Consider the following 16,150-nt stretch of genomic DNA (forward strand, 5'->3'; position numbering starts at 1 on the left):
TAGAACCGTTGCTCAAGAGGAGGAAGGGCTCCCGGTGAGGGGCAAAGGAGGACGCCTAGCCCCTGCACCTGTGTTGGCCACTCACCGGCTTTGTTTTGGTGTTTGTTTCCTGGTTCTGCCCCTTGCTTGAATATTCTAGATTGCGTGCAGTTGAGTTCCAAAGAAGCACGACAAATTGGTGCTTGTAAAACCAGCTGTGAACTGAATCATGCGGTGCATTTGTCATGTCAGGAGGCTCTTCCTTATTTCTCACCGCCTCCAGTTTCACCTCCACATGCTCCCTCACATTCTTCTTCAGCGCAGATGAAAGACCATCTAGCTGGCCACCAGCTTTTGAGTCATAAGCATCCCAAGAAACCATCAGATTCCTCGGTGTTCCATGCCTGAAGCTGAAGGGATTCTTCACTCCTGTGGGCCTTCTTCCTGGCGTGTTGTCCAGCTCCCCATGTCATCAGACTTAACTCTCGTGTTGTTTATGTGCCCGTTTGTCTTCTCAGAACCAGTCCTCGGGTGTGGGTCCCACGAGGCAGGTTCCTGCCTTTGGCTTGGTGACCCATGAACTCCTTGCAATGAGATGCATAAGTTTTCGTGGGTAGAGGGTGAGAGTGAGGGTAAAACCTCCCTCCTCAGACTTCTGAGGGACTCACTGCCACAAGTGCTAAAAGCACTGCTGTGGGAGCCCCAGGGAAGAACCAGCTTGTGACTCCAAGAAAATTCTGACAGGGGATAGGGGGTGAGTGTGTGTTCACCCTCCGCACCCAAAGGCAAGGTCACCGTCCCTGCCCAGCCCCCAGCACAACGCCTGGAATGCTACAGGTGCCCAGAAATACTGCATGACCATCCCCGGGGCTTTCTGCTCTTTTCCTCCATCATGTTCTGTGTTCCTTTTTTTTTTTTTCCAGATTTTATTTATTTATTCATGAGAGACAGAGAGAGACACACACACACACATGGGGAGAGGGAGAAGCCGGCTCCCTGCAGGGGAGCACGATGCAGGACTCGATCCCAGGACCCCAGGATCACACCTGAGCCAAAGGCAGACACTCCATTGCTGAGTCACCCAGGCAACCTGTGTCCTGTATTCCTAACATTCTTTTTTTGACCAGCACCAGACTCTTGTCACCTTAAGGTCTTCATGGTGATAATAATTAATATTTATGGACTACTTAACAGCATGCCAGGTTAAATGGTTTATCTCATTTAATCCTTACAAGGGAAAGTGTGCAGGGTAGGGAGTGGAGGTCAGAGGTTAACCTGCCTCAGGTTAGCCAGGCAGCTTGTGGTGGATGACTCCCGACCTTTCCCTCTGGACTTTAACAAACAAGGAGTAGGAGGTTGTTGCTGCCACTATGCTCGGTGAGAAAGCGAAGCTGTCCGTCCACAGGGAGAGTCCCTGTCTTCCTGGTCCGTCCTTGCCATCCGCACCCAGCCTCCGTGGAGGCCTGAGGCCAGCACTGGTCAGATCCCTGGGAAAGATGGACCAGAGTGGGGGAACCACAGGAAACCCCTTTACCCAGAATTGTGTTGTGTGCCAGATTGGTCCGTTCCCACCTCCAAACTCTGAAAGTGACCTCAAGGAGATTCCCTAGCACATGAGCCATGGGTCCTGCCCATGTGTTTTGTGGCTTGGAGAACCAGTTGCCAGGCATTTTCAGCCCAGATCTAGACACCTTTCCTTCCTGATCCACCAAACCTTATTGGACAACTGCTGGTGCCAGCTACTATGCCCAACACAGGCAGTGAGAAAGGCCCTCCTCCCTGAAGTGCGCAGCCCTTTGGGGAAGTGGGCACCTAAAACCACATTCTCAAGCAGTGACAAAGGCCATGGTAGAGGTACGCAGTGTGCGCAGAGCAGGCTCTCAGTGCCGTGCCCATCCCACGTGGGAAAGCCTATGCTGCCCGGTGCCTATGAGGTCGGGGTGTCCGTGTGGGAGGCCCTGCAGGGTATAAGGTCTGGAGGGCCCCAGCCCACCGAGGGGGGGGGACGTTTCTCTGTGGCAGGTGGCAGGCCGAGGGACAGGAGCTAGGAGAGGAGCTCAGCGGGGCTCTGTGTTCCAGCTTGTCAGCCTTTGTTGGAGTGAGAGAACTATGGCTAGAAGGAGCATGGTTCTGCCCATCGATGCTGAACGCCTCTCCCCATATCTCCAGGAGATCGGGCACGGGTGGCTCTCCTCCACTCACAGCCCTCGCGTGCACTGACCATGCTGCTGCTTCCTCAGAACTCAGTGCCAGGGTATGAAGCACAGCTTGCTTCAACACTCGGCAGGGTGAGTGTCACCATTCCTAGGCAGACAGCCGGGGAGAGCGAGGAGCAGCACCCACTGTATGTAGGGTTGGCAGTGGAACCACCAGATCTGCACACTGTCTGCAAGGAAGTCTGGGTCAAACTAGCACCAGTCTCTCTGTTGTTGACATCTGGCAGTAATACCACCAATACACAAATGTGACATATGAGGAACTAGGCTTGAGTCTCACAGAGGTTTGCTAGTGAGTGGACTGGCATGACACCATTAACTTGGGGGTGGGGGGGCACTGTCACTCGCCCCCTGCAGTAGCTGCATGGAGAGATGAGAGGCATGGGCGTGGGAGGATAGCTGTAGTCGGGGAGCTACATAGACCCCCTAGGGCATTGGACAGGGCCTCCTTCCAGTTGGGGACAGTTTGAGGCCAGGGAGCCCTGGGTGCAGCAGCCTCTGCCAGCAAGAGCAGTTCTTACCCTGAGAGAGGTCGGGATGGAATGGACTAGTCCTCCCGGTCATGAATGACCTTTAAAGAAGCTCCCAGAAAACCATCCTGACACAGAAATCTGGTCAGCATCCTGGGTACTGGGTGCAATTTTCTTAGAGCCGTCTTGAAATCCTCGTTAAACAGGGCTCCCCAGGATGAACTTGGAGTGGGTGCTTAGGAAAGTGAAACCACTGGATCCAGTCAAGCTTTGACATCTGCTGGCCTCACCGTCTGACTTACCATTGACCCAGCTCACCTAGAGGGATAAAGGGCCTGATCCAGATTGTTCTGGCCTTGGGTCTAAGGTCGAGTTGAGGGTAACACCCGGAAAGCACTGGAGTCTTCCCACAGCCTATATCTGAGAGCTTTCCTTGGCCCGACAGAGGGTGGATGTGGGGATAAAAACCAGCAGTCGCCCTGCTGGCCCTCACCCACCCTTCATAGGGAGAGCTGGTGCCTCAGTGTGTCCTGGAGGTTGCCCAGGCAGAGACATTATAATGTTGGGGAAGCCCAGAGGCTCTGGACAGGAACATATCCATTTAAACCACTCTGAGCCTAGTTCATAAAACGGTAAGTCAATATTTTAAAAGTCACTTAGCTAATGAATACCTCTGCCAGACTCAACATACCACATCCCAGTGGGTGATAAGACAAGTGTTAGTTCAGTGGAAACAGCCTGGAGGAGAGAATTTTTTTTTTTCTGTAATCTACCGGGTTTCATATTTAGAGAGAGTGAGGTGGCCTGCCTTTGGACAAGAGTATTCATTTGTCAGGTGACCAGCAAATGAGCCCTGGCCATACCATCACCCCGTGTCAGGTCTAAGCAATAACCATCTGCAGGCAAGCAGGAGTTTCATCAGAGCAGACTCCAGAGGTCCCATTCTGCTGGCTGAAGCCATCTTGGGTTCTGTCTGCCAAGGTCATGCTCTGCCTTCCGGTGGGTATAAGCTACAGGGAAGCCATGGGAACTGTAACCCCACTCCTGGGCCCACCTGCTGTCTCCACTTCCACCTCCAGAGACAGGCCTCATTTTCCTCTCAACATTGTCTGTGGAGCACCAAGCAAATCAGTTCTCTGAAATGCCTCGTTTGTTCCCTGAGCATTTTATTACCACCTACACATGCCCTTGGCTGTGACCTACACGTGCCCTTGGCCATGGGAGCACAAGGAGCCTGGAAGCGGTCCTGGGGAGTCTGGGCCCCAAGAGCACTCCTGGAGCAGAGGTGCCAATGAGAGGTGCCCACTCGTGACTTAGTGGGGGCACCAGGCTGAAGCCAGGAGCCAGCCAGCAGGTGCACAGGAACCAAGAGAGCTGCAGGAAGCCAGATCTTTCTTTTGGGGCTCAGCCCCTCCAAGAGCTCTGTCCACAGTCGGGCTGGCCATGGGACTGGCTGAACAAGACTGAGTGAGCTTTTTCTGACAGTATGGGACTCACCAGGATAAGCATAAAGGGGGCCTGGATTCTTTGCCCAACTCAGTTCAGGATGGAAATACCCTTGCCGATCAGCAGCTCCCAGGGCAGGCTTTCAGACCAAGGTTCTGAGGGTCAGGATGGCCATGGCTCTGCAGAAAGCTCTGCCCTCCCTTCTGAACCGGTGGAGCAATAGCATTAGAACAGCAACAAAAAAAAAGTTTGTAGGTGAAATGGGCCGAACCTTTGAGCCTTTAGCTAGTTACCAGAAGCAGGAGTGGTGCCCGGGGCAGCCGTCGGGATTAGAGCAGTAAAAATAAATGTGCTCAGCACCAGTGCTCATCCAGTGGTAACACTGAGATGACGCAGAGGGGGCCTGAGCCCCAACAGAGATGAGAGGAAGCATTTCCTTGGGGAAGTGCTGATATACAGGTAATTCTGATTCCTGAGCAGAAAAGAGGCAGAGGCTAAGCCAGGGCTGCAAATAAGACTTCCAAGATTATAGAAGTATCCCGGCCCAGCCAGGCCTGTAGGTGGCCTTATGTGTTTGCCTGCCCGGTGTGGCCAGATTCAGACACGGGGCAGGGAGCAGTCCTTGGGAAAGTCTCCGTCCCTCTGAGGTCGCTGAGATGAATGACCTTGGCTCTGTGGCTGCTGCAACCCTTGCTGAAGGGAGGAGGTGCCCTTGACAGTTGGGAAGAAGGACTGTAGTGATGTTGCAGTCTACCACGGCGGCCTGTACCCCAGTACCAGTGTGGCCTCGGGGCAGGCGCTCTATGGGGCCCTAATACTGTAGCAGAGCCCTCGGTCAGGCATCGCTCAGGAAACCCTGCTGCCCAGTCCTCAGGGAGCTTTGGGCAGGCTACACAAGATGACCTGAGGAAAAAGCAGTGGACGGGACGTCTGTGTCCTTGGTCTGTGAGCTCAGAGGGGTCACCCAGTCTCTCTGAGCCTCCCCTTGCTCATGCGAAGAGTGAGGAGTCTAAGACTTGTGAAAACAGCATAAAGTGCTGTGGAAATAGAGGTATTGATCTTGCATAGACAAAGTAGACAATTGCAGATAAAAACATATATTTGGAGAGTACCTAGTGTATACGAGATACTTCCCTAGGCCCTGGGATTAAGGTAAAGAACCAGCCACAGAGAGGTTGGTGTGGGACAGGCATGAGTGAGGAGCTGGGGCGGGGGGGGGATTGCAGAAGCCAGCACAAGGCCATGCTAGCAGAGCATAGGATTTGTGGCAGCTCAGAGGTAAGAGGCATCATCAAGTCCTTGGCCCCCATCTGGGCTGGATTGGGCAGAGGACCCTCGGAGCAGTGGCCCTGCCCCCTCCCCAGCAGCCTCAAGCATTAAGGACTCGAAGTTCCAGCTCCAGGATGACCCTCAGGTCTAGACTCTTGGGTCTGAAAGATTTTACAAGATGTATTGTCTTTGAGGAAGCTGGTGGCACCCACATGTCCCTTGTTCATAAACAAAGGCATAAATAATGTGTCTAGGTGATGAGGAGCCCACCCCACAGGGGCCTTTTCAGAGACTGAAGCTCTGTCCTGCCATGTCCTCAGCAGTGCCCCAGAGCGGTTTCACAGCCCAGATGGCCCTGACCACGGCCCCGTGCCAGTGCTTTCTGCCTGTCCCTCTCCTCCCCGTGGCTTAGGGCGAGGTACATACATGGGGTTGGCATGACCGGGGCTCAGTGGATTGGGGCGGGGGCAGCCTGTGAGCAGCACACTGCACCAACCACAAGGCCTCCCCCAGGGCTGAGCCCACCCAGGTAGCCACCAGCATCTACAGGTCTTGATGGCTAGAGTGCATGGGGACATTGGAACACAGATTCCCTCTTTGTGACCAAGGAAGCAGTGCTTACCTTAAGACTCAGATTCCCTTTTGCTCATTCCAGAAAACCCTCTCCTCCACTTGGTTGGGAGTAGAGGAGACATTGGAGACAAAAAGACCACAGTCCACAGACCACAGCCCCACCACACTCTGGTGTGTGGAAAGCCCAGGTTGAGACCAGCAGTTGTTTGTTCTTCCTTCCAGCCTTGATGCCCTGCTCAAGGGGAGCTGCTCCCCAGCAGCAGAGAGGACAAGAGTGTCTTTGGGGAGGTGAGAAAAGGATGTAGTAACTTGCAAAAGCAAAGTAGCTTGAGTTCCCAGGAACACGTGTCTCATCCTCTCTTAGCTAATCGTCTGTTGCCGTGGAGGGGGGGGAGGGGGGACGTGAGAGGGGGGACACCTGTACATTCTGGAATACTCTTCTCTCCCAAATATCTCTGTGGTCAAAGTCTGACTTTAAAATCAAAATTAATCTCTCCCATTGTCAGTGATGACCAAGCTGGCCCCCTACTAGCCTTACCAAGCTCTGCCCCTTGTCCAGGGCTATGGAGCCAGGCCTCATAGTTTTGGGCTGAGGCATGAAAGTGTCCCCCAGGCCAGGGAGTCTGAAAAGGACAGCAAAGCTGTTGAGGGGTCACAGCGATGGCTCCTGAAGGTGGCCGTGCCTCCTGGCCCCACCTCCTCTGGTCAGCGGTTCTAATTCCAGTTGGACAGCTGCTAGAAGTGGAGAAAGGCATGTGCGTCCACACCACAGCGCAGCCAGCAAGCCCTAATTACCGGGCTCTGTGAGGCCACAGGCACACACTGCCACCTGGTTCTGCTTAGGGGGAGTTTTGTGCCATGAGCACCGGCCTTGTGCCTCCTCGAGCAGAGTCCTGAACCTCGGGAAGGGAGCTCGGCTTCTCAGCTAGCTTTACGCTGACAAAGGGCTTTCTGCCTGTCAGCCCAGCTCCCCAGCAAACCCCCATCCCCTCCCTACCGCAGCCACTGGGCCCCCCTTTGGCAAGGCCCGAGGGCCCACGCTCCGGACGCCTAGCCTCTTGAGACTTCCTTTGGAGCTAGAAAAACAAGCGGCTGAAACGTGCCTCGCTGCAGCTGGGCCCCACCCGCTGAACCTATAGAAAGGCCCTGGAGTGGATTCAGCCTCACAGAAGAGGAAACCTGGCTCCGGCCTCACCCGCAGGGCCTGTTATGTCTGGCTCCAGAGGCCTTCTCCTCTGGGCTTTTCCATGCCTGTGAACTAGGCCCCATTCATTTCCCTGTGGTTTCGTGGGAATGTCCAAAACACTCCGCAGGTTGCAGCAAGCCCAGGAGGAGAGGGGTCAGCGAGAGGCCCGAGCTGTGACGTGTGCTCAGCCCCACGGCCCCAGCACCCTCCACTTGGCTGCTGGCCGCGGGGTGCCGGGCCGGCTGTGGGTGGTCGCCCATCGATCCGCCTGCCTGTGCCCCCCACCCTCACCCCGGCCAGCTCTGCTTGCAGTGCGCTCTTTCTCTCGGTCTCTCTCTCCCTCGGCCTCCACTTTCCAGCTCCCAGGCCACCGGCCCCACCCCGGCCTGGCCTAGGCGAGAACCGCAACAAAGATCTCTTGAAGCTTCCCGTCCCCGGCGGCTTCCCCTCAACTCCAGCCAACCGTCATTCCCATCCCGCCCCGATTCCCAGGGCAGCAGGTCCTCTGCGAGGGTGGCCGCCCCCCACCCCCCACCACTGCTCAGGCTTAGAAGGGGCCACACTCCATGCTCAGCGCTCAGGGCTCATGAGCGAGTGGCCCAAGGCCAGGGCCAAGCCCCAGGGCTCCCAGGCCTGCGGTGAGGCTGTGCCCCTGCAGGGGAGTCTGGTCCTGAGCAGAACTGATTCAAAACTGGCTGGGAGCAGTTCTTATCAAATTTCCGAGTTAGCAGTTTTCACCCAGTGCTAATTGAACAGTCCCAGTGAGCGGCCTGATTCCATCTGCATGACATTCCCACAGAGCTGTGACAAGGACCCCGGTGGCTGAGGGCAAAAGAGGCTCTCACTTGCTTTTGGTCTTTGAAAATGGATGCATTCTCAGGGTTGGGTCACAGCCATGCCACTGTGCCCTGGCTGCCCGGCACCCCAGTCCTTTCCAAAGCCACTTTCTGAGCGTTCTGGGTATGGAAGGGGTGGGGCGAGTTTCTCCTCTGGTTTAGCTGGTAAAATGAATCTGGAGATGGAACATCCTTGGAGGCCCCGCTGCTCTGGGTGGGCAGGGTTGAGAGGGTAAGTGCAGAGGAGCCAGGAGCCCAAGGGCAAGGGCTGTTGGGGTCTGGGCAGTTGGGCCAGAGAGATCCTGCTGCCGGCGCCAGCCTCCCTGCACTCATCTAGATCAGCCGAGTGCTGAGGGAGGGAGGGAGGGCAGCCAGCTGAGCTGTGGTCAGCCCCGCACCGACTTTGGGTCTGGAGCGTGCCTGCCGCTGCTGCCTTCCAGAGACCAACAGCCCCACCCGCCCACCCCCACGCCACCCTGTCCCAGGGCCTTGTCTTCGTCAACCTGATGGGAGTGGGCCTTTCTCTTCTCTCCTCTGCCCAGTGGACTTGAAAAGACAGTTTCGGGGACAGCGTCCTGGTGCCAGTGCCCCGAGGTTACCCAGCTGCTCTTCACACAGGGGCCTGTTGTGTTCCGGGGCTGCTGGTGACCAGATGCCCTCCCTGAGCGCAAGGACAGCCTGGGACAAGGGGCTGGGGAATGTGGGCTCCTGCCCCTCCCTCCCCTGCCTGGCTGTGGCCTTTGTCTCCTGGCCGGAGCGCCAGGCTGCCAGGAGGAAGCAGCCCGCCCCTTCCTGCAGGACCGATACTGTTCCGGGCCCTCCCCAGGGCCCTCCTCAAGCAGAGGGTGGTGAGGGCAAGCCTGCTCCTCTTCACGAGGCAAACCACATGGCCCTGAGTCCCCTCCTGAGAGCTCCCAGCTCCAAGGGGACATCTGACTTCTTCCCTGGACAGCCCCTCCCGTCGGATGCAGGCTGGTCACATACCCACCCTCAGGTGCTGCCTCACCATCAGCTCCTTTGCCTCCAGAAACGCATGCAGAGCAACCTTTCAGATCCTTAGAACAGCCATCAGGAAGCATCACAGAGGCCCTCCTCGCCCTGGCTTTGGTTTCCTGCACCAGCCGCCCCAGCCCCAGGGCTCTGGCACCTGGCTCCTGCTTGCTAAACCCAGGCCCCCCATCCCGCCCGCAGCCTCCCCATCTTCCCCACGTGGGGCAGGGTACACCCTGGGCAGCTTCTCCCTGACCTTGGTCCCCCTGGCACGCTGCCCCGCCAGCCTCCAAACTCCGTTCCTCTGGCCCCTCGGTGCCAGGGGCCAGTGTTGCCCCCTCCTAGAGCTTCGCCTCATGTGTGTATCTTGGACTCTGCCTTGACCTCTCTTTCTTGCTGCCTCCGGCTGCTTCTCACAAACCATCCATCTCTCCACATTCATCCGAACCATGCTTGGCCTCTGGGCCCCGCATGCCCTTCGTCATGTTCTTTTTCGGTCCCACCCCTGGTCTGGCAGCCTTTCCCCGCTCCCCAGAGAAGCACTGGTGCCGGCCGGCGCCCGCAGCACAGCCCTCCTCCCTCTGCCCTTGGTTCCTGGTTATCTAGATTCGGTTTGCCACCACACTTATACTTGTTCATCCCTCCCGTGTAAAGTATTTCCCTCCTCCTTGCCACCTCTTGGAACCGATCTGCCCACAAGGCTTTCTGGTGGCAGTGGGGCCTCGAGGTCACACAGGCCTGTCGTCAATTGGCTGTGGGACCCGGAGCCAGACACCTTTCCTTTTTGTACCATACGCTCCCCTCGCACAGAAATGGATAGAAACCCCTTCCAGGGCTGCGGGAGACTCTCAGGGGCTTCACGTCCGGGTTCCTCCTAGCGTGACGCCTGTCACCGGCACCCCATGAGTGTCTCTCCCTCTCTCGTCGCACATGGGGCAGAATTAGGCCACAGCAGCAGCTCAAAAAAGACATGAGGACAAGTAAGAGAACAAAGAACCCAACAAATGGCTCTAGCTGAGGAGGCTTACTACCCTGGGCTGGCAATAAAGAGCAATGCCACGGTCTTGTAAGTGGAGGGTGCTCCCCCTCAGACCAGGGGGAAGCCAGGAGGGTTGTTGCTTCTCTTGCGCCTAGTTCAGGAATGGGCTCAGTCAAGCTCTTTCCTTAGGCAGGGCTTTAAGTTGTCGACGACTCCTGGCAGCAGGTGTTAGGGGTCAGATGTGTATGCACGAGGGCTGTACGCCTAAGCAGAACAGGGCACGCTGGCAGGGACCCAGCCCCCCAGATCCTGACTGTGCCCATCCTGGGAACCTGCACTAATTTCTGGAGCATCTGCACTGTGCCAGCTCGGGGCATCCTCCAGCCTTGTGCTGGGACCAAGGTAGACAGCACTGGGATGGGGAGGGGAGATTCAGCGATGATCAGGGCAATCACAGCAGCATGAACAAAACGCTGGGGTGGGCTGCCCAGGACGCACGGAGGGGTCGCCCCTCATGCTGCCTCCCTGGAGGAAGAAGAGAGGCCAGGGGGCCAGCATATCAGCTAAGAGAGCAGCAGTGCAGTGAGGCAGCAGCAGGGAAGAGCCACGAGAAGTCAGCGTGTCTAGATTGTGAGGGCTGGGGTCGGGGAGAGGGAGAAGTGATTCCAGGCACGTGACAAAAAGCCTGCTAAACCTCATTTTACCAAGGAGATGGACCGTCCAAAGGATGGGGGTGGCCAGTTCCAAGGATGGTGGTGGCCGCTGAAGCACTTCAGGCAGGAGAGGGACATGACCAGGTTTGCCTTCGAGGAAGAATGCCCCACTCTGGGCGTAAGGAAGTAAACAGCACGGCGAGACGAGAAGTAAGGAGGCAGTTGGTCAGGGCTGGAGGCCTGACCAAGGTGGTGGCGTTGGGGCAGGAGGGAGAGCAGGAGCCTCCAGGAATCCTGCCATGTGCTCAGCCCAAATCCTGGGGTCGGGGCGCCCAGTCAGTCACATTCCCGGTGTGCGTAATAATAGTATAATATTTCACGAGGGCCGAGCGCTTGTATATACTGTGCCTCTATCTTGCAAGTCTATCAGTTGAGATTCAGAGAGGTTTCAAAATGTATCTGAAATCACACAGCTGGCGAGTGACTGAACTGTGACCGCTAGCCTCTCCTCTCCACATGGCTTGGCCTGTGCGAACAAGGAAGGAATCAGGACACGTGGTAGAAAGTAGCAGGAACAGGGAAAAGCAGGCACCGCACCTAGGACACCTCGCTCCCCTACCCCACCTGAGGGGCTCCTTGGCCGCAGACACCCCCCGGGCCCCTAATGAGCAAGACAGAGCCACAGTCTCGCAGACAAGCAGAGAACTCAGGCCAGTTCCTTTGATGGTCGAGAATGGGCAGCCTTCCTCTGAAAGGGCAGATGTTTTAGCCCATTTCTCGTTTAGCCACTGTCTGACCCCTGCCAGGTAGAGTGTCTTTTCCCAGACATCATCCTTCAGCTGCGACACAAATTCAATCATCAATGAGCAGCAAATGCTACATCCGGGAACTTCTTGTCTTGATGCATATTAGCCTCTTAAAGGCAAAAGAATGTCCTGTAATAAAAACACCAGATAAATTCATCCCCCAGCATTTCATATATCTAAATATACTTTTTCTTTAAGTAACTAACACACTTTGGGAAACAGCATTCTGGACCAAAGTCGTCTTTGCCGTGTGACAATGTGTATACTTTTGAGGAGGTTGCTCTTGGCCTTTTCCCACCATCTGCCATAGCCGGTGAGGGACTTCAACAGTTCTGGGCTTGCTCAGCTCCTCCCCAGGATGAGAGGCCTCTCACCTGCCCCCCACGCCCATGTCCTAGCACCTGGAAACCCAGAGCCTAGGTAGGTGGGATGTGGAGAATGAGTGCTGATGAGCATGCATCCTGGCATGGCCCCCAGCTGGCTGTGCACCTGTATGCCACAGACACCCCCACCCCACCCCAAGACCTCCAGAGTTGCGGGCCCCCAGTGGCACTGGGCTGCAAATGCTCAGCAGATGCCAGCACTGGGACCGAGGCCCCATATCCAAAGGCTTGGCTTGCCGTTCTGGAAGGTGATCTTGGCTGGTGGCCATGCCTGAGCGTCCATTAGAGCAGTTGTCAGACGGTTGCTCACTGCCAGCCCCCTCCCCACCACCCTCCGAGTGGGGCTGAGTGATCTCATGCCCGTGCTGTGCTGTAGCAGGAGGAGGAGGTGGGTTACGACCAGGACAGGTACCCAGATCTGGGAGCAGGGTCTGAGGCCAGGGCAACATGCAAGCCTCCATCCCCACCTCCCCGACTCTGGTGTGTGGCGTTTGTTCTCAGGGGCTCATCCTAAGCACCCAAAACAGCTTCGGGTGTCATCTGAGGTCTGGCTGCTGGACCTGTGCATGCAGCACTGGCCCCCAGCAGGGGAGGGAGATTGGGTGAAGACAAGCCAGCTGTTGAGGCTCCTCTTCTAATTGCCCTGTGCCCCAAGGAGGGCAAGCCTTCAGCCCCTCTGGCTAAGGAGAAAACCCCTGAATGGGAGCCCAGAGACCCCTGGCCCTTGGGCCACAGGACTACAGTTTATAAACTAGGGCTCCTTCCTGCCCACCAGTTCCTAGGTTCTAGGCTGCTCCTGCCACGTCCCAGGTCCTGTGGAAGAAAGATGCTGGGGGCCCCCTGCTGGCCAGTTCATGGAACTGACCCACAGGGTGACCTGTTGAGTCGGGTAAAGGGGGCCTTGGCTGGGCTCCGATGAGATGAGAGCGAGGACACCCCCCTGCCCCACCCAGTCCCGGCCAGCCCGCTTCTCCCTCCGTGGTGCCTGGCCCTGTCTTTGAATCCTGAACTCCGTGGAATCTGGCCTTCCTGTTCCCTCGCTTCCCCGGGGGACCCTCCTCCGCAGCTGCGCCGGGCCCCCCACAGCCCCCCAGGACCCGACTGCCGTGGCTCACAGTTTGCGTGCTCTCTCTGCCCCTCCCGCTCCCACCTGCCGGTATAAGAAGGATTTTAAGGACAGGTTGTGGGGAAACGGTCCTGCAGCTATCCCGGAACACTAATGAGCCGTGGCAGCACCCGGGGAGTCGGGCTTACTGCTACGCCACCTCCCAGTTTGGTGACATTGATGTTTTTCTGGGGTGAATGCTTGATACCAGCAAAGTGTCAGGGAGAAAGTTGCACAGGCTGCCCTCTCGGCTCCTGCCCCCTGTCGTGAGGGAGGGACTGAGCCGCGGAGCCCCCAGGAGGCACCAAGGGACCTGTCCAAGGTCAGCCTCTGCATCTCAAGCTTTGCCAGACTCTTCTCAAGGTTAACAGGAGTACACTCGTTTTTCTGCCACCGGCTACAGGCAGCTCATGGGACTATACTGGGGGCCCAGGGAGGACAAGTAATGCAGAAGCGGCTTGATTGGGTCTGTTGTCACCGCCTGGGGCTCTGGCCATCGGCCCCACCTTCCCTATCCCTTCCTTCCTATTCTCGACCTTACGACCTTACGTGAGAACCTGAGAGATGAGGCAGGAGAGCTCCTGCAGGAGCTGGGAGCAGGAGCACGCCACCTGCGGAAGCCCCCACGCATTCAGTTCCTGTGACCCCGGGGTGGGAATCGGGTTGGGGCGACAGGCTAGAACCCCACCGCCCACCGCCCCTGTACCCTGCCCAGCACTCCTCAGCCTGCAGCCTGACCACAGCGCTGCTGTGGGGCCATGCTGCCCCCTGCTGGCCATACTGGCAAAACACAGCCCAGGGTCAGCCCCAAGGTTATCCAGGGGTACCCTCCCCACCCGAGTGTGCGCTGGAGAGTGCGGGGCTCCAAGGAGCAGACCTCGAGCGCCCTGCCCACAAGCATTCTCAGGCTGCGTGGGGAGACAGGTCTAGAGGCACCTGACACACAGTAATGTTCGCTGAGTGAACAGAGGGACAAAGGTACGCGTCTGAAGCATTCAGGGGATGGCAGCCTCTAGTATCTGGCCCAGAACAGACAGTAAATCAAATCAGACACTTACTGAGCAGGAATGGAGACTCCTCTTGGGTTGGTAAAATCTAAGTTGGGAAACCAAGTATGAAGAGTCCAACAGTGCTAGGCTGTGACACAGGTGACCATACAACAGCCTGGTTCTTTTTTTTTTTTTTTTTTTAAGAATTTTATTTATTTATTCAGAGAGAGAGAGAGGCAGAGACACAGGCAGAGGGAGAAGCAGGCTCCATGCAGAGAGCCTGATGTGGGACTCGATCCAGGGTCTCCAGGATCACGCCCTGGGCTGCAGGCGGTGCTAAACCACTGCACCACCGGGGCTGCCCAACAACTTGGTTCTTGTTGCCAGGTGGCTGGTTGGCAGTAAGTACCCAAGGGGGTGATGGGGCAGCCTTCAGCCTGGGCCTTTGGGGAAGGCAAGGGAAAGGCAAGTAAGAGGAGATAAATGACAGGGGTGAAACTCACAGGGCGCCTTGGAGGGACCCCGGGCTGGCCGTTTGGCATGGACAGTGGGGAGAGGGGGAAAGTACATCCTGTGTCCTGACGCCAACAATGTGCCAGGCACAGGGTCTGCCCTGAAAGCGTGTGATATTCCCACTGGTTGTCACAACCCGTTTGTGGAGCAGGTGCTACTACCCTGTTCTACGTTTGAGAAAAAGGAGGATCAAGAAAGGTCCCGGAGTCATCCTGGTTCCTACAGCAGGAACATGGAGCCAGGATTCAGACCTCCACTTAGGAAATGGTGGTCGGGTTCAGGTGCCTGAGCCCAGAGGTCTTTCAGCAGGAAGTGTCGTGCACGAGGACAGGCTGGGGGCACGGGGAAGCAGAATGGTCACTTAACTGACTACGAGTGCACAGGAGAGGATAAAGAAACTCTTCATTCCACACCTAGGGTTTCCTGCATGGTGCAAGGGCCAGCTGACACCTGACTTTGCAGCCTGACGCCCAAACTATACCCCTGGCCCAGTATATCCAGTAGGCCAGTCCAGAGTCATCCTCACAGAGGAGGGGCTATGAGTAAGGCTCGAGCTAGACCTGTCCCAAGGCCCAGACCTGGCCCCGGTCCCTCTGATCATGCCACCACCAGAGGACCATTTCCACAGCCCTTCTTCCTGGTAGGGAGGCCTTCTGGGAGACAGACGTGTTCTCAGGACCAGAGCCACAATTCTTCCGTGGCAGGCCCAGTCTGGGGGGCAGAGGGGCTGTAAGCTCATGCTCATTCTCTGCCCTCATCCCGGGCTGCTTTCCCTTCCAAGAGCTTGGCGAGGTGACGAGGCTAACCCTGAGGCATTACCCACACTTCCAGGAAGAGGAAGTTCCTCTCAGGCCTCCGCTGCTGGCCAGCAGGGCTACCAGAGCTTAGGCCCTGACCTATTCTGCATCCATGGGAGAAGCACAGGCTTGTCATGCAGCTTGGGATCCAGGATGAAAGCAGGGGAGAAGGCAGCCCCCACACAGGGTACCCAGGCCACGATGGCAGCAGTGTGCCCAAGCCCCCTTTCCAGGGGCTTCAGCTCTTGTGCATGTGTGTGACTCACCCTGCCAGCAGAGCCCTGGGTGAGGGAAGCAGCACGTGGCCTCCTGCCCCACATTTGAGGGGTGGGGGCGCCAGCCTCAGGCCTGTGTGACCCAGCTTCCCACTCGGCCTGACTCCTCGATCCTGGCTCTCATCTTCATCCGCCCTCAGCCCCCGCTCCTCTCCCTGGGTCCTTTGTGCCTTCGTCTCTTCACCTGGAGCCATATCTGCTCATACCTGTTGATTTGAATTACACTCAAGTGCAGCAAGAGTCAAGTGTTAAATCCTAAGAGGTTAACTCTCTGGGATTTGAACACCTCGACGGCACGTTGGCCTTGCCCCCCAGGATATGTACGTCCTCTTGCTGTCCGTGACTCTCCTAGTCATCCTTAGAAACCCTTCTCTCCTCCCGGGGAGCAGGGAGTCCTGGGTCTGCTGAGCACCTTCTACGGCCTTCTACACACCCCCAGGAAGCGCTCGGAGTTCTCATGGCGGCCTGGGCCTCTTGTTTCCTTACAGCGGAGGACACCCCCAAGCATCCCGGGAGGCTAGTCATTCAGCAGACAGCTTTGTTGAGCACCTTCTCTTTGTCAGGCAGGGTGCTGGGGTGCCAAGCACAGGGGCCATGGTGAGGATAAGACAGATGCCATCCCCCTAGTCTCATGGGGGAGGTGGTGCACAAGCTCACACATCAGAAGAGAAGAGTGGTGCTGACT

General features: G+C 56.9%; 1 protein-coding gene across 12 annotated transcripts in view; it reads left to right on the plus strand.

Annotated features, from left to right (window-relative positions):
* Nucleotides 1-16,150, plus strand: part of DIS3L2 (DIS3 like 3'-5' exoribonuclease 2) — a 346,721-nt gene that overhangs the window by 319,004 nt on the left and 11,567 nt on the right. For 11 of the 12 annotated variants that reach the window (XR_013363376.1, XR_013363377.1, XM_077869235.1 and 8 more), the window contains one exon: nt 6,176-6,241. The exons of the other annotated variant lie outside the window; for it this stretch is intronic. Coding sequence is in view for 9 of the 11 variants with exons in the window: in XM_077869235.1 (XP_077725361.1) it covers nt 6,176-6,241 (66 nt within the window). In the remaining 2 variants the exon portion in view is untranslated. The remainder of the gene's footprint in view (nt 1-6,175; nt 6,242-16,150) is intronic. 12 annotated transcript variants of the gene reach the window in all.

This window comes from Canis aureus, chromosome 24 (assembly GCF_053574225.1).
Source record: "Canis aureus isolate CA01 chromosome 24, VMU_Caureus_v.1.0, whole genome shotgun sequence".
Lineage (NCBI taxonomy): Eukaryota > Metazoa > Chordata > Mammalia > Carnivora > Canidae > Canis > Canis aureus.